Raw genomic sequence first — 18,743 nt, 5'->3', positions numbered from 1 at the left:
CGCGGGTGATTTAAAAGGTCCCGGAGCTCCCGGCTGCCACTATGGCGGTGGCGGCAGCAGGGGCCCCCTCACCCTTTTATATTGCCCAGGCTCCTGGGCATTTGCTGTCTTTGTCTCCCTGTTGGCGGGCCTGTTTGGGGGAGTGGGAACAGTTTCTGAATCATTTTAATGGAATGTCTTTCTGGAGGGAGGAATGGATGATAGAGGCAGGTTTAAAGGTTCATTCAACTGCATCAGGAGCAATGGGTTTTGGGATATCTTACCCAGGCAGGTGGTTTGGCCCAGAATGGCCCTCAGCTTCGATACAAAGAGGTAAAGCTTATTGCATGCTTTGAATTCTTCCCCATTTTGGTAGCAATAACTCCCATCACTGTTTAGACACCTGAGGGGGAATGGGGCAAGTTCTCAACCAGATATGCAGAAGGCATATGCAGAAGGCAGCACGGGTAAAGACAGCATTCCTGGTCGCGGTTTTTGGAGCTTTTAGAATCAGCAAACTAGTGCCTGGGTCACCTCGGTGTACTTCAGGAAGGGCTTTGCAGTGGAGCGATTTACAGTGGGCGGGACAATCGGATATCTGGACCCACAGGCTCTCAGAAACAGCTCGGCGGGAGCGGGTGGGAGCTGAGATGAGTCCATGCAGCAGGAAGGTGGTGAGGCAGGTATTTTCCCAGAAGGGGCATTGAGGATTTATATAGCGATGAGACCACATGGGGAGGGCAGCCTCTTTATTCATGGTGCCGGAAAGCCCTGCACAACATACCAGTTTGTTACTCTTTTAAGAAAGGGACTGAGAAAGTGGAGGCTACCAGTGCATGAATTTTGTTCCCATTCATTCCAGATCGGGGCTGTACCAGCCAATGAGGACTCAGGGCTAGGGCAATTCAGGCAATTGGGCGATGGCATTCAAATGTATACAGGACGTATGTATGTGAGATCCTGGGTAGAGAATCAGAGCTAATTTTCCTTTGTGTCCAATTTCAGAACCGGGCAAATGGGCCAAGGGAGCAGTGGTGTGAATCTGGAGGTTCACAGTTGGTGCTATGTGGTGAGGCCATCATGAACTGCCATGGACAGAAAGCCATGCTCTGGGACCAGCTGATGCCCCTTGTACACTTGTAGAAGGGTACTGGTGCAGAAGCACCTATTTATCCCCTGCCCGGTCAGCTCCAATCAAGGGAAGCAGATTGGGGCTGATGGAAGAGGCCTGATGCCGGTTTGAGGATCAGCAACACCTGCTGGCCTGACAAGCCACGGGCTATAAAGGCTGGAAGGGAGCCAGAAGGCAGGGGGCCAGCAAGGGAGAAGTCACTCAGAGAGCTGAAGGCCAACACTGCCTGTACAGCTCGTACATAGATGGACACTGGTGGTGGGACAACCTTAAGTAAATAAAGAGACGGGTGTTGCACAATGCTGAAGCCTCCTTGAGCCTTACTGGGAAGAGCAAGTGGGCCCCAAGAAGAGAGGTGGGTTGTGAACCCTGTTACAATGCTCTTTCGTAATCTGGGAGTGGGCACCAGCTGCATTATTGTTCACCTTGGTGAAAATGGTGTAGGAACGCATAATGGGTTGAATTTATGATCAGAGTTAGGCGGGATTTGGGGCAGATCCAATAATTTTTCCTTGGGGTGACAATTATTTGGTCTGATGTTGCAGCTTGGGGTGTGACATGGGACTGGGAAGCCTCCATGGGTCAATATGATCAGGAGGTGTGAATAGGGAAATAGCTAAATTAATATTGTGATGTGGGGCCAGAAAGGGTTAAGCAACTAGCAGGGACCCAAATTCAACCTTTAGAGACATGTTAGAAAAGTATGTAAATGGTAATTAGGGCTATTCCTTAGAAGTCGTTAACATAACCATGCTAAATGGACTAGAGCTTTGAAATGCAAACATGTATTGTTAGAGAATTAGAGGTAATACTCAGTGTATGTGTTTACTTATATCTTGTTAGATGTTAGCCATGTAAACAGAAAATTCCTATCTATTACTATAGCTATTGATTCAGAGATCAAAAGGAAATATTAACATGTAGATGAAATGTGGGTGTGATAATGTCATTATCTATATTTCACTTGGAAGTTTGTGGTAAATAGTCTATAAACTGCTTAATGGATAATTACCTGATGATGATGAATGCAACTAGTTACTTGGGTATGCATACACAATAGGCAGTTCTTCTTCAAAGCTGCTATTCTTCGCCCAAGGAATCCCTGCTGTAAAGATGCTATCATAGTCTGCCAGAAAACTGTATAAAAACTCTTGGGACCTGATCTTTTCATCTTTAGATCTGCTTGAGCTTTATTCAGGGGAAGCATGAGTCGTAAGACTGAGATTTCCAGTCCCATCTGGATCACCCTGGATATGAACATTGGACTATAACCTATGGACTAATTCTGAAAGAACTCTTTGCAACACCAAAGCTGCTCATCTCTACAATAAACTGATCTCAGAACTGCACTCATGTCTGCATGTATAATGATCGTCTAACCAATACTCTCTTTTCTTTTTTAAAATTTTTAGTTTAGTTAATAAGAATTTGCTGTAAGCATGTATTTGGATAAGATCTGAAATATTCATTAACCTGGGAGGTAATGTGTCTGATCCTTTGGGATTGGTAGAACTTTCATATTTGATTTGGCCATCTGGGGGAGAGCCCAAAGGCTGAGTTGCTTTCAAGGGAGCTGGGTTTTGGCTTCTGTGTAACCAGTAAGGTATTATAGGAGCTGTTTTGTGGCTAGCTTGGTGGATCTAATGGTGGAATAACCACCAGCTTTGGGGATTGTCTGCTCCATTCTTTGCTGTTTGCCTTGATTTAAGCAATCTCAGTGTGCCCCCCCCCCGCCCCGATCACAAATACATAATCAAGAGGATTTGGTAAATTCCTCTTCTGCACATATCTTACTGGGCACCTGAGTTATTCAGGGAAGATGGGGTACACCTATCTGACAGGGAAGCAGACATAATTTTGGCTGAAGGAATCAGTAAATATCTAGGAACACAGTGGAGGGGAGATGGGAGTCAGCCAAGCTAAATTGCTTGTGCCACCTTGTGGCAGATACCTAATGCATGGCTATGGCAAGAACATGGTTACTGGATAAAAGGGATTGAAGAAGAATTTTAAGGACGGCATCCCTTAAGCAAGCAGGGGGAGGAGGGTCTAGTAAAGTGAGGAGCTGACCCCCTGCCTTTTTTTCTAGCCCTTCCTAAGGAAGTGGGATTCAGGGCTCCTATGTCTGGTACAACAGAGAGCTGATTTCTCCCCCTGCTCCAAGATACACAATTTATAGCCATTTTTAACCTCATAGGAGGGAAGGGTGAAGGACTCCCAGCAAACTGTATGGCTGGGAACTGGTTGGAAATTATGTGGAAATGATTAAGGAAATCATGATGACCTGAACTGTACAATTTATTGCTCGGGTGTGACTCCCGGATATTTTAAGTGAATAAAGTTGCTACTTATTGAAACCTCATCCATTGCCTCCTGCTTTTCTGGTGCAGCCAGAAAATGTGGTCACCCCAGCTCAAGACGTTCTGCTCTGCTGGCTGGAGGAAAAGGAGTCCCTGCCCTTATAGAGGTCTCCTTTACAACAGGTGATGAAGGGGGGAAGTTTATAGGGATGCACTGGGAAGAGCAGGAAGCAGTTGGACTAAGGTGTCCTGGAGAAGCCCTCTTTTATCAGTATTGGGCTGGCAGCACCCAGCCACCCACCCAGGAAATTTGCGGAGGGACTGGGTTTCCTCATGATCTGCTGTGGGTATTATGCTAGTCGCCCTTTTCTCCTTGGGGGCTGGGAAGGAATTTTTTTCCTCACTGCTGGATTGGCTGAGGTGAGGGTGGATTTTTCTCACTTTTTGAACAGCTGGGCTGGGACCCGATGGGCTGGGGTAGGGGTTTAAATTATAATATTGCAATTTCATATGTGGAACTTGTGGCAGATGTCCAGTGCAGGTACGTGGCATGGAAGGGATATGGTTATTGGATAAAAGAATGGAAAAGGATTTCAAGGATGGCATCCCTTAAGAGAGCTGAGGAAGGGAGATTTGGGGCTTCTATGTTTGGCACAGCAGGGAGCCACCCCCTCTTTCTTCTAGCCCCCCTTTAAGGGAGTAGGGGAAGTAAGGTTTGGGGCTCCTATATCTGGTACCACTCTTATAACTCCCTTTAACCTCATACAAGAGGAGGACAGTGGGGTCCCAACAATGAGCTGTCTTAGACCAGGGACGGAAGTATGTGGAAATAATTAATAATTATGATATGCACTGTACAATTTATTCTGGGGTAGTCCCAAATATTTTAAGTGAATAAAGTTGCAGCCCAATTACACCACAATCCATTGCCTGCTGTCTTTTTTCCAGCGTTGCCAGACAATTGCGTTGCTTGTTCCTTTTAGGTGGCTACACAGAGGATCATTCTGCTGGGTTATCAGTCACTCACCTTTCACCAGCACTAAACTCTCGACAAAGAATATAAAGAAACTTGCTATAAAGTGGCTCATTTTCAGAGGTGCTGAGCACCCCAACTCCTACTGACTTTAAGAGGTGCTGGAGGTAATTAGCACCACTGAAATTGGGCCAATCCTGTTAGATAGGCAGGGCTTGTGCTGCAGTTTACCAATTCAAAGTGTTATCCTTGAAGGGTTTGAATTAAACTAGTCAGATGCAGCTGTAGTATCAATATTAGCCCACAAGTTTTGAGCCTTGACCTGGATGACCTTTACAAATATTTGTACTATTACAAATAGTATAGTGCAGGTGGTCCCGGGCTGAAGGAGAGATCCGACTTGCATATTGAAGATCTGTAACATGCTTGTACTATCAGGATGAGACACTGCTTCATTCAAATCCTATTTGGTTTATGGAACTTGGACTGCACATTTATTTTATTTCTTAGGTAAACAACTTTGAACTCTGTTTACCATTTTAATCGCTTAATTTTTAATCACCAGTCCTCATTTCTTTGAATCATCATAGGTCACAAACACTAATTCACCGTAAATACTTCCATCCTCCCAAGATATTAAAGTCCCCAAATGTGCCAAAACAGAACCTTCCTCCAACTCTCCTCATGGTGCTCTTTTTTTATAGTGTGAGCTCTGAAAGGCTGTGTGGCCCTTATTTTGAGCTCAGCCACCCAGTTCACATTTACAAGTGGGATCAGAAGCGTGCTATGCACCTTTTACAGCACAAACCTGCCACCAGCACTCAATTTTGTTATGACATGCTGACAAAGAAATGCAGCTTGAATGACATCCGATTTGTCCAAATAAGAGTCAGAGCTGCAAGGGTAATTTACTATACGTAGGCAGACAGTCAGCTGACCATTCTACAATAGTCCATTTTGTCCTTGCTCAGAAAAGGATAGTGTTGCATGGACCATAACACCACAGTCTTTCCACACGAAGGGTTGTGTGTTGCATAGAAAGCCAAACATTGGGTCTCATTACAAATAAGCGAAGGGAGGGTGGGGAGCCTGGGGAGCTCACAGGGGCCAGAGACAATGGGGGGCACCATGCCCACAGGGGCCAGGGGGACCAAAATGCAAGTTTAGCCAGGGTGCCGTTTTCCCGAAGGCCGGCCCTGCGCACACGGGGTAGTAACGGTGGTGGCGAAGGCTGCCGGGCTGGCACGTGGAAGCCCTGGCCGTGCTGGAAGAGCGCACTCAGAAGCTCCCTGGGGACCAGCAGTGCAGCCGGCAGCTCTCTGGGCACCAGCCAGCGTTTATGCACACGCACACTTCAGTGACTGCCATTGTCACTTCACTTATTTGTATCTTAAAAAAATTATCTAGCAATATTCAGGAAGGCATTTTTGGCTATGATGTTTTCAGGCAGTTCAGTATATCACTATAAATAGGATTGGTCTCTGTCCAAAGATACAAAACCCCACATTCAGCACATGCATACAAAAGACCTTTCCTCTCAAGATCAGACAAAGTCCAGTGCTTTTCCTAGCAATGAAAATTTGTGTTGGATGTTTTATTTCAACTTCCTCTTCCATAGCATATGTACCGTATGCGATCCTTCATAGCTTATAAAGAATTAATTTCATACCAGGTAGTTGAAGGCTGCTATCACATCCCCCCTCATTCTTCCCTTCTGCAAACTAAATAAGCCCAGTTCCCTCAGCCTCTCCTCATAAGTCATGTGCCCCAGCCCCCTAATCATTTTTGTTGCCCCCCGCTGGAATCTCTCCAATTTCCTGCCATAATGTAGTTACTTAATTTAAATATTTAATTCAAAATAACAAATTCTACATCTTATATTTAGGCTCACCATTTGTTTAATACTGCTGCTGTAACTGGAAAAAAAAGTTAACTACATCACGCAACATCACAATTTACATTTAGTGGGTTCTAATGTGTTATCAATAGAATAAAAAGTAGTGTAGTAAACCTCAGCCATCCCTTTCTAGGGGGCCCATTGACTGTTCTCCCCTGGAGTCCAGATTTGGTGTTGGTGGGCCTCCCCCAAATCTGCTTTCCTCTCTTTATTAACTCTCATAAAATGGCTGGACTTTGCTATTCCCATGGTGGCTGTCATAAATATAAAGGGAAGGGTAAACCCCTTTGAAATCCCTCCTGGCCAGGGGAAAGCTCCTCTCACCTGTAAAGGGTTAAGAAGCTAAAGGTAACCTCGCTGGCACCTGACCAAAATGACCAATGAGGAGACAAGATACTTTCAAAAGCTGGGAGGAGGGAGAGAAACAAAGGGTCTGTGTCTGTCTATATGCTGGTCTTTGCCAGGGATAGACCAGGAATGGAGTCTTAGAACTTTTAGTAAGTAATCTAGCTAGGTATGTGTTAGATTATGATTTCTTTAAATGGCTGAGAAAAGAATTGTGCTGAATAGAATAACTATTTCTGTCTGTGTATCTTTTTTGTAACTTAAGGTTTTGCCTAGAGGAGTTCTCTATGTTTTTGAATCTAATTACCCTGTAAGATATCTACCATCCTGATTTTACAGGGGGGATTTCTTTATTTCTATTTACTTCTATTTTTTATTAAAAGTCTTCTTGTAAAAACTGAATGCTTTTTCATTGTTCTCAGATCCAAGGGTTTGGGTTTGTGGTCACCTATGCAAATTGGTGAGGCTTTTTATCCAACATTTCCCAGGAAAGGGGGGGGTGCAAGTGTTGGGAGGATTGTTCATTGTTCTTAAGATCCAAGGGTCTGGGTCTGTAGTCACCTAGGCAAATTGGTGAGGCTTTTTACCAAACCTTGTCCAGGAAGTGGGGTTCAAGGTTTTGGGAAGTATTTTGGGGGGAAAGACGCGTCCAAACAGCTCTTCCCCAGTAACCAGTATTAGTTTGGTGGTGGTAGCGGCCATTCCAAGGACCACGGGTGGAATACTTTGTACCTTGGGGAAGTTTTGACCTAAGCTGGTAAAGATAAGCTTAGGAGGTTTTTCATGCAGGTCCCCACATCTGTACCCTAGAGTTCAGAGTGGGGGAGGAACCTTGACAGTGGCACTTGACAGTGAGGTGCAAAGTGCCTGCACCAGGACCACCACTTGGCACGCAAAGTTAATAATGCAATAATGGACTGCAACTTCCTGGCTGTTCTAGCCTCGACAACCAATCCCAGAAGTTCCTCCAACCCTCATATCTAACAATGCCAAGGCAGATCAGCTTAGTAGAGAGCCTTTCTGCCTTTTTCATAGGTACCCCCATTTTACAGGCCAGGGCCTGGAATGCAGACAGCATGCCAGCACACTCCTCAGAACCTAACCCTGCAATCCTCAGTTTTCCCAAATTTGGTCTCCAGTTTCTATAGGCAACCATGCTGAGCTGTGCCTCAGTTTCCCCCATTTTGGTTCTCAATATCCACTGGAAGTTTGGTTGCAGCCAACCCAACCTGTGACTGTTTCCCTAATTTTGATCCCCCATTTCTGATTGAATATTGGCTGCAGCCATCCCAAAATGCATCTCAATTTTTACCTCACAGATTAGATGCAATCATGCACCAGCCACCCCAGATTCTGTCTCAGTTTTCTCAGTTTTGGCTGGAGTCTTTGCCACAGCAACCCTGACCCATGCCTCAGTTTCCCTAAATTTGCTCCCCAATTTCACCTGGATTCTTGGCTTCAGCCTCCCTGAGACATGCCTCAGTTTCCCCAGCATTGGATGGAATTTTGGCCAGAGTCACTCTGATCTTGCCTCAGTTTCCCCAGTTTCGATAACCTGTGGAGATGCTCACCATACTGCATACCTCCTCCTTGCTGGGGGTGCTCTCAGTGGCCTTTGGCTCTGTCTCTGAGCTGGACCAAAAGTGTTTGGTCTGTAACATTCTGCCTGTTGGGGAGACCCACACTCTGCCACCCGCTGCTTGCCTCCTCCCATCCCACAGCCCTTCGTAGCCTGCACCCTGCCCATGGGGTTGTTTGGCTAGCTCTTTGTGTCCGGGCTCTAGAACCTGGGGAATCCCAGGAGATTCCAGCCTCTGGGCATGTCCCTGTGTTTCCCCTATCCTCCTTCCTGCCCCTCAGAGCTCTGTCATGGTGGGCGGAGCCCAGCCAGACATCTTGTCCGGCGCTGCCCAATTACCCTGCTTGTGTATGTTCAAGAATAGAAAAATCATTAACCATATACATTTGACCAGCACAATAGTCTCCCAAATTTAAAGACATTGAGACAGATTCTGCTTCAGTAATCAATGTAAATCTGGGATAGCTCCACTGATTTCAGTGAAAATACTCCATATACCCTCTGGTGTAATTCAGAGCAGAAATTTGGCTTCATCTGCAATGTAATAACTGCACTATACAGAGAAACCTGCAATTTTTACTATTGATCACTAGAGTGAGCAGGTGCTTGAAGTTCTTCAATATTATATTGTGCAAATCATTCACACATATCCCGTGGAGATGTCAGATATAAAGCAACCTCGTGTGTGCAACTCCTAATCAGTGTGATGTGCTACACCACTTTGGAGAACCACAATACTGTTCTTTTAGTGAAAGTTTAATAACAAAACACTGCAGGAAGTGGCAAGATAAGCTATTTTCCTCGCTATTATGAAGTGATCAGAACTTACTACTGTGCTGAGGTGCCATGCCTTATGTGACCACAGCAATTCAACTAACAACTCTGAACATGAAAGGGAGTTTCAGATCAACTGTTTTTTCTTAAGTCCCTGACCAGTGTTTAACAAGCAGATGGATACAAGCAGTTCCAGGTTACAAATAACAAGATTAAATGGATTACGTGACTGAGACTCTGCATTTTGGGAGAGTTTCTGTGGAGTTGTAAGTTGCGACAGACTTCTCACATTCTATCCTCATGGGGAATTCATAAATGTCACAATTCTTCCAGCCTGAGCTTCTACAACTGCACTCAGTCTCTGACATAGCCAAACTAAAATTCTGTTTCCCTGGCACTTTCTCAGATGGTCCTTTTATTCTTGTGTCAATACGACTGCCAATCTGTGAGCACGAGTATCCATGTGCAACATGAAAGAGGTTTTGAAACACAAACAGGCTGAGTTGTCCGGTGGTGGGTCAGCGGCACCGCCAGGGAAGGCTTTGCCTATTATACCCACTACCCATGTACAGTCACAAGGATCCCTTTCAGTTCTGTACATGCCAAATCACACACTGTCGACCACTGAAATAGTTTTGCTTTTTCACTCAGCCTATGCAATGTTTCCTGATATTGGTGAACTCGCAAGTAAACTTTCTATAATAGCAGCAGAGCCCACAAATCTCTGCACATCTGTGAGTGTCTGAAGACAGGCCCAGTTCTGCACAGCCTGTTTTCCTTTTTTCACTTGAAATTCCTTCTTTTACCATTTTCTGTTTGTTAGAAACATTCAGTGAACAGACAGAAATCACAAAAACGTTACAAACAAAAGCTCCCCTGAGACACTGGGTCTCAAAGCAGGTTTCAACCACTCCCCATCTTTTCCTTGCTTGAAAGCTAAAACACCAGTTAGCTTTTGTTATGGTTTCTGGTCCATGGTGGCAGGACAACTTGTTCACTGCAAATCAATTGTCTACATATACATGGGCATCGGGTGCACCCCGTTTTGGGGAGGGCCCTGCCCCTTCTGCCTATGGCCCCTGCACCCCCGCATGCAGGAGCCCTGAAACTGCCCTGTAAAAGGAAAAGCCCTGAGGGGCCTCCCCGACCAGAGGAGCCCCAGCCTGCGCGCCTCACCCAGCACCCCCCCCAGCACCAGACCAAGCTGTTGGTCCCCCGAGCGCCAAGCCAGCCCCACCGCTGCCAGAGTCAGGCCAGCCCCACCAAGCGCCGGGCTGAGCTGGCAGTCTCCCCAAGCGCCAGCTCCTTCTGCCCTGAAGACCCCCCAACCCCACCGAGTCGCTGGCCCTAGCAGTGCAGCGAACAGTGGGGACCTTCAGGGGTGGGGTGGAATGGAGGAGGTGGTGGGGGTCTTGGGGAAGGGGGGGTCACCGCGGCCCAGTTGTCCGGTGGTGGGTCAGCGGCACCGCCAGGGAAGGCTTTGCCTATTATACCCACTACCCATGTACATACAAGTAATTTGTTAAACCAGAACCACATCTTTAAAAGGAATTTCCACAGCCTGAATTTGCTGGCATTTCTATTCAGGTATTGGACATAATTGAATCCAAACAAATTATGAGCTAATCCACTCTTCTTGCTTAATTCCAGAGTCCAACTTTTCAAACCCAGTTTTCCCCACTTTTGGATAGTTACCTGTTCCCCAGTCCCGGTCTTTATTTAAGACCAGGCAGGTCTGAGTTTTGGATCCCCCATTTCCTAGCCTTTTTGGCATGTCTGAGTTAATAACTGTTACGTTTGAGCCCATGTTCACCATTCCTGTGAATTCCATGGTTCCTATTACACATTCAGTAGTTAAATTCTTTTTACTGTTGTTTAACTGCCCAGATCTAAACAAATACTGTGGGGCCTGCCTGACTCTTATATCTTCAAGCTCTGGCTCTTCAGCCTGATGTTCCCTCATTTGTCAAACTGGGACTTTCACTAGGCATTTGTGATGCTCTGTCCTCACCAGATTCATAGGTATAACAATCATTTTTGTTACCCAACTTTTTCAGTACTGGCATTTAGCAGAACTGCTTTCCTTAATCTTTCCCTTATTGCCAATGTCCCTTGTTTTACAAACGACATTTAACAATGCTTTCAACCCATAAAAAAATGTCATGAACCAAATTAGAATTTCTGTTCCACAGTGTACATTACACACAGATCTAGTGATCAGTTTCCGTCTTCTCCATTAGTGGCTACTTTCTTTTCTGGTGGACTGCTTAAAAGTGTCTGTGGCAAATTCCACAGAATCTAAAAGGTCTCCTTTATCTGATCTTCAGCTGCGAACTGAAGTTCAGCTGAGCTTTTATGAACTAATCAATTATTAATTTGTCCTGAAGTCTTCACTGGTACCTGGATATTCCAGGAACACAAATCTCCTTGGGTCTCCCATCTGAGGTCTTTCCCACCCGCTTCTAGCCCTTAACTGTGCCCGACCAGACTGATGGCTGGCTCCAAACTGCTTGTCAAGAGCTTGTAACAAATACAGACAATACAGTCTGTTTTCCAGGGTAAATTCTGCTGCACCATCAGAGCTGGCCACTCAAGTTAGTGGCCATAAAACTCCCTCTCTCTTCGTCTCTCCAACCATTCATTTGGGCTATGACATTCAACTGGGGCAATAAGACTCACAAGGATTTAGTCTGTCAGAGAGGAGGGCTTTTGTATCACTTGAGCTGGAACAAACTGACTTCTCCTTTCTGGGCCTCTGTTGGTTACAAATGGGGTAGAAAAGTACTGTAAAGTACCCAAGCTCTCTGACTGGCCTGATTCCTCATCCATGTGAGGAATGTGTCCATGTGTCCACAGTGGTCTGCAACACTTTGAATTCCTTCTCTAGGTTATATTTTGGTTTCTTACATCAAGACTGGGGATTTTCTAGCTGCTACTCCAACAAAATTTCTATTTCTGACTCCAGGTAATTTCTTAGTCCTTTCTACGAAACCTCCAGATATTACTTCAATACTTTTGAAATGTCTCCAGCTCTTGTTTTAGTTCCTTCTGGGACATCTCCAGCTTTTGTTTTCATTTCTTTTGGCCACTGTTAAATCCCAATTTGATATTGATTTGCTTTGATTTCTGTGCGCACCCTCATTATCTGTTCCCACTGGGGTCAACATGAATATCTGCTCACAATGTCTCTCTTTGGAAGCTCTCTCCTGCCCCAAACACCAGTGTTGCCCCCAATGGCCTGAGCAATTAGCCAGTATTCAGGGCCTCACCAGGTTGTTTCCATTAGGATAAGAAATTGATGATATGAGCTGCGTGATATTTTTTAGTGTAATCTGGTTTATTTACAGAAGTGTATACAAATTCCTGTTCCCCTGAACACAGTAGAAACAAAGAACTTCAGGCAGTTTCCTGGCTCAAAATTCCCCAAGTCTGCCACTCCAGCAAGTGCTGTGCCCCAGAAGCACTGCCATCTGCTTCCTTTCACGGTCATACTCACAACTGCTTCTCAAGGCTCTCTCCTGGCTTTTTTCCTCTAGCACAGAAAGGTTACAAAACCAATATCTTACCCCCAGTATTTGCAATCAGGGAAACTCTTCAGCCCACACAGTTTAACTCTGACATGCTGTAACGACCTTTCCCTCCCTTTGGTGGGACACTTCAGACAGCCCAAGGGACAAATTCAGGACAAATTGCTTAGAGCAGGGCAGTTACAGCCCAAGGCTGAGGTTCCTTTGCACACCAAGGCAAACCAAACCAGCTAAAGAGAGAAGACTTCAATTTTACCCCACTGGCTATTCAGAAGTCATACAAGCAATTCTCTTAGACACTCCAGTTTTCCAGAAAGAAAAGGAGTACTTGTGGCACCTTAGAGACTAACCAATTTATTTGAGCATGAGCTTTCGTGAGCTACAGCTCACTTCATCAGATGCATCTGATGAAGTGAGCTGTAGCTCACGAAAGCTCATGCTCAAATAAATTGGTTAGTCTCTAAGATGCCACAAGTACTCCTTTTCTTTTTGCGAATACAGACTAACACGGCTGTTACTCTGAATCCAGTTTTCCAGTATCACTACCAGTGCCACTTGTTATGGGGACAAATGGTTATGAAAACCAAAACCCTAGTAAAAGAAAAAAGATTCTCCTGATCCCAAAGGACCAAGCCCCAGACCCAGGTCAATATACAAGTTAGATCTTACCCACAAATCACATTGTTGCCAATCCTTTAGAATCCAAAATCTAAAGGTTTATTCATAAAAAGAAAGATAGATGAGAGCTAAAATTGGTTAAATGGAATCAATTACATACAGTAATGGCAAAGTTCTTGGTTCAGGCTTGTAGCAGTGATGGAATAAACTGCAGGCACAAATCAAGTCTCTGAAGTACATCCACAGCTGGGATGGGTCATTGAGTCCTTTGTTCAGAACTTCAGTTTGTAGCAAGGTTCCTCCAGAGGTAAGAAGCAGGTTTGAAGGCAAAATGGAGGAGAGGCAGCAGCCTTTTACATTCTCTGCCCTATGGAAGATCACAGCAGCAAGATGGAGCCTGGAGTCACATGGGCAAGTCACATGTCCATGCATGACTCAGTTCTTTACAGACAGACACCATTGTTTACATGTTAGTTTGAACATTCCCAGGAAAGCTCAGAAGTGGATTGGCATCTCCCAAAGTCCATTGTCAGTTAAGTGTTTCTTGATTGGACACTTACTGAGAATAGTTCTTTCTCAAGAAGCTGATCAAATGCTTCACTGAGGCTACTTAGAATCAAAACACATTGATATACAAGTACATAGCCAATATTCATAACTTCAACTACAAAAATGGTACACCCATACAGATAGCATAATCATAATCATCAAATCATAACCTTTCCATAGACAGCTACCTGACAACCTTTGTAGCAAATATATAACAGTGGTTACAACAATGATCTATACAGTTACAGGTTATGTCAGTAACGTCACACCTGCCATGTGCCTTAGACAGTTCCTCCTTTGTTTATAGCTATCTCTACTATATAAAGGGACTTAAAAGCTCCTTCTGTAGAGTCTGAAAGAATGCTTACACACCCATTGATTTTAACTAGGTCTGTGATTGTCTTAAGATCAAAGATTTAGCTGGTGGCAGCCACTAGCACCTTTCATAACAATAGGGTAGATTCTCTAGGAATCTTTTGTTTTCGTTTGTTAATGTGATGATCATTAGAGGTCCTTCCAGTTATCTGGGATTGTAAAATCTTGTAGCGTGGACATGGGGTTCCAGTCCATATCTCTCATTTTAGGACCCCAGCATGACTTGATCTTTGTATTAGTTCCAGGGTTCCTCAATCTCAGGAAATCTAGCTCACAATCAATAGGAGTTTGTCCTTGACTTGCATGAGTTATTAATTCACAAACATTAAAGAAAAAAGAATCATGTCACTCTAAGTTTAACATGGTCCTCTACCACTATCCTCAAGAAGCAAAGCTCTGGATGGAAATCTTGTAATTTTAGTGCATGCTGAAGTAGGAAAAAATATATGATAAATAAATAGAAGGGAGAAAGGGGATGTCTTTGTGGAGTTTCATCATGAGCAGTTTTATGAAACCGCATCTCTCAGCCTGCACCCAGCAAAGGAAAAGCCCTCACTGCTACTCTCTTCAGTTTGGGATTACCCAGAATTAGGATAACAGAGTGCCCAGAGGGATAAGCACCCATTATCACTGCCAACAACGATATCAAGTAGGGGCTGATGTTGGTAAATAATTCTGCCAATATTAGTGTCATAAAATAAGAAATGTAGAAGAAGATGAAAGAGACCAGTCCTTTAATTGCTCTGACATGAGCCTTGGTAATGGTGTCCCTGGAGCTGCTCGTGGTTTTTTCCATCATCTTGCTGTGTCTCCACAGAGAAATGATTAACAGTATGGAGGAAATCATAAATATAATGAAGGGAGAGGAATATCCAAGCATGGACAAAATAAAGAAGCTAGAAGATAAATCAACCTTATATTGACATTCGCCGGTGGTGGTTTCTGACAGATTATTCATTGAATTGTTTATGTACTTTCTGTCTATGGCATTAACCGAAGGGAGACAGGTGACCAAGGAGACCAGAAAGGATCCCATGAGTAGCTGTGGCATTAGCCCTGATATTCTCTGCTTCAGACAAAGGAAGAGAGGTTGGCTGAAGTTGGCAATCTTCACGCAGTAGAAGACACTGAGCCAGGTAGCAAACCATAGACTGAGAGTGTTTAGAAACGTCCAGACAACAGCCATTGTTCTCGACATAGCACACTGTTCATTCATATCTTGCGATAATTGAAAGATGGTACCATTAATGATTATTGTGCGCTGTAGGAAAAATCTGGAGATGCCCAGGCTAGTCAGGATCATGTCACAACAGGTCAGTTTTCTGCTTCTGATCCACTCACTGCAATTCACAACGATCATCAATCCGTTTGCTATAATCCATGTAATGAACTCAATTCCTAAAATGATCAAACCAATAATAATTGCAGGAAACATGGTTCTGCCTGTGGTCACTAATGCTTGCCCAGCTTCTGAAGCTCCAAGAGAAATTGCCGCAGAGGAAAATGCCTCACTAAAGTGCCAGGCTTCTGGTATCTTACCAGGGCCTGTGCTGTCCTGCCTTTGTATCACAGGCAAAAGTGAGATGGGAGATGTTTTCAGGTATTGAACATGGAAGAGTCACCTGTGTTTGTTGGGATGCAAACCTCCGAAAGATTCTATTACATTTGTGATGATCTACTCCTTTCTCCTGCCTTTTATTTGTATATCCTCTTCGTTATTGCTGTGCAGTGACTGTCTGTGACCTGCTTCACAGATATTTTTCTATTGATCTTTCCTGAATATTTATTATTATTATTGCTCCTTTGTTTTCAGATTGGACTACTGCTATTCTTTCTATTTTACACAGCCCTGGATACCATTCATAGGTTGCTCCTATTGCATAATACAGCCATAAGATTTTCAAAATCCTGTTTCCACAAGTATCAGATTTATCTCCATAGTTTGCACAGGCTCCCTGCTGGTCTCACACTTCAAAACTAGGTTTCAATTTTAATATTTAAAGATTGACTTGATTTGCCTAGAAAGTCCAGGTAATATTTTATCTGTATTCTGATCAACAGAAGCCCTAACTCCCCAAATTAGTCCAAACAAGACCTCCTAATGCATCACACTGTCTCAACGTCTCAGCATGACTCTGGCCAAAGGGCAATAAAAACTTCCCGTAATTCCAGGAAGGATGTGAATAGTCCATAGGCCGAAAGCCATCACAGTCTCTTTTAGAAAAGCAGACTCTGTCAGCAGGTAGATTCCACTGTCACAACAGAGATGCAGCTGCAGTGAAGTGGATGCAAATCAGTGCAGGATTGCATTACAGATTCTCCATCTCAAATAAATCTTTGCATTTTCCATATAAATTATTATGTATAGATGGTGCCAGCAAACAGCAAATTAAGTGCTCTTTTTGTTGTTGTTTGGACTATTAAAACAAGAATTGTACTCTGGGTGGTAGCAGGCAGGGCTTCAGGCAGAATGGCCAACATCTTGAAAAAAATGGGTATGTGAAATGAGGCTTCTAGTCCATATTTAAGCACCTAAAAGTAAGCTGATACATTTTCATACCTGTGGAATACCACAAAGTCCTCATTGAAGCCAAAGTTAGTTAGCTTGCAAAGTCAAGCACTGAAAAGTTAGGAAATGCCTGTGCAATCTTAATGCTGCCCCACTGTGTGTATGCATTATGTGACAGTCTTTTAATTACATGATTGCACACTATTTTTCCACATTGAATATACAGGGTGGAGAGTGCTCAGGGAATGAGGCAGCTGTTCAATATTTGCTTTTGTCCTTATCATTGAATGTGTCTCCACATCTTTTTTTACTGCTCGCCATCCAAATCTGCACTCAGTTATTAATTTCCTCATGGGCATTCCTCATCATAGAATATGAGTGCTTCTGTGACGGTGCTGCCCGTGGGAGCCAGCTGAGGTCACTCAATCAGAGTGAACTGCAAACAGAATGGGGCAAACAAACCCCCAACGCTGGTGGATATTCCAATACTTAGATTTGCCAAGCCAGCACAAAACAGCTTCGATAGTACCTCCCTGGTTACTCAGAAGTCCAAATAATGCAGTTCCCTTAAAGTACCCAGCTTCAGGCCTCCGCCCAGACACACATGTTTAACATATGATGATGAATTCTGAAAATCTTATTTCATCATATAAAAGAAAAGGTTCTCCTGATCCCAAGCCGCAGACCCAGGTCAAATGATAACTCAGATCTTACCCGAAATACATGCTTACAGTCAATTCTTATTAACTAAACTAAAATTTATTTAAAAAGAAAGGAGAGAGAGTGTTGGCTAAAAGATCAATATACATACAGACTTGAGTTCAATTCTTGAGGTTCAGATACAGAGCAGAGATGAGTTTGTAGTGGCCAAAAGTCCTTTTAGAAATAGTCCATAGGTTATAGTCCAATGTCCATGTTCAGGGTGACTCCAGTCAGTGACTGGGGATCTCAATCCTTATGGCTTAAGATTTCCCTCTCTTGAAACCCAAAGCAGATCTGAGATGAAGAAGGATCATATCCCAAGGTTTTTATACATTTCCAGCAGCCTTTTGCCCTGAGAAAACAATAGGCTTAACTTTCCTTCTCCCAAACATCCTGGCAATTAGCACAAGGTAATTTATCCATTAAACAGTTCAGATACAGGTTACCACAACATTCAAAGAGACATATAGACGATAATACTATTTCACTCAAGTGTCTTCCTAAATGTTAATATTCCTTTTTTGATCTTTGAATCAAAGCTATAGCAATAGACAAGACTTGTTTGCTTACATCATAAGACCTGAACAAACATCTACTCTTCTATCTTTAACAATGCAGGCTTGCATTTCAAAGCTCTATTCATTTACATATCTTCTAACCAGTCTCTAACGTTTGGCTAGGGGTCAGGTCATTCAGTGAGTTAATTAACTCTTTCTGGCCCTGTCACCTTTCAATGAGATATTATATTACTCTCATAACATCTCAGCTTCACAAACATTAATTAATTTGTCTTCATAGCTCTCCTGCAAGATAAGAGAATACTGTTATTCCCATTTTAGATGGGGAAACTGAGTCAAGGATAAAGTCTCTTGCCAGAGATCACACACTGAGGGATTATCTTCACTACGGGGGAGATCAATGCTCCTGTAATTGATGCAGCAGGTGTTGATTTGGGGGGGTCTAGTAAGACCCTCTAAATTGATGGCAGAACGCTCTCCAGTCAACCTCGGTACTCCGCCTCTCCAAGAAGAGTAAGGTAAGTCAACCGGAGAGCATCTCCCATCAAGACAGCACTGTAAAGACACCTGGTTAAGTCAACCAAAGCTACATCAACTCGGGCTATGTTATTCATGTAGCTGAAGTAGAGTAATTTAGGTCAATTTCCCCTGGTAGTGAAACAAGCCCTGAGTCAATGAGAGAACTAGGATTAGAACTCAGGCATTTCTGACACCAACCCAATACTCATCCCTTCAAACCCCACTCCCTGAGGGTCTGAACATCCACAGCTCCCAGTGACTTCAGTTGGAGTTGTGAATTCTCCGCATGTCCAAAAATCAGACCCCAGGTTGGCAATTTCCTACCTCAAAAAGTGTTGGAATCAACACAGGGGAATTCAATATTAGACCTTGTCTTGCAGATGAAGAGGAGCTAAGCACAGAACTAAAAATTAGTGGTAGCTTAGATACAAATGACCATGACTTGAT

General features: G+C 43.8%; 1 protein-coding gene across 1 annotated transcript; it reads right to left on the bottom strand.

Annotated features, from left to right (window-relative positions):
• Positions 1 to 14,571: 14,571 nt before the first annotated feature.
• LOC144262418 (taste receptor type 2 member 8-like) lies at positions 14,572 to 15,483 on the bottom strand. Its single transcript, XM_077812177.1, has one exon. The coding sequence runs from the start codon at positions 15,481 to 15,483 to the stop codon at positions 14,572 to 14,574; it is 912 nt and encodes a 303-aa protein (XP_077668303.1).
• Between the last annotated feature and the right edge of the window lie 3,260 nt (positions 15,484 to 18,743).

This window comes from Eretmochelys imbricata, chromosome 3 (assembly GCF_965152235.1).
Source record: "Eretmochelys imbricata isolate rEreImb1 chromosome 3, rEreImb1.hap1, whole genome shotgun sequence".
NCBI lineage: Eukaryota > Metazoa > Chordata > Testudines > Cheloniidae > Eretmochelys > Eretmochelys imbricata.
The sequence above is the reverse complement of the archived record's forward strand: the minus strand, read 5'-3'. Positions and strand labels throughout refer to the sequence as shown.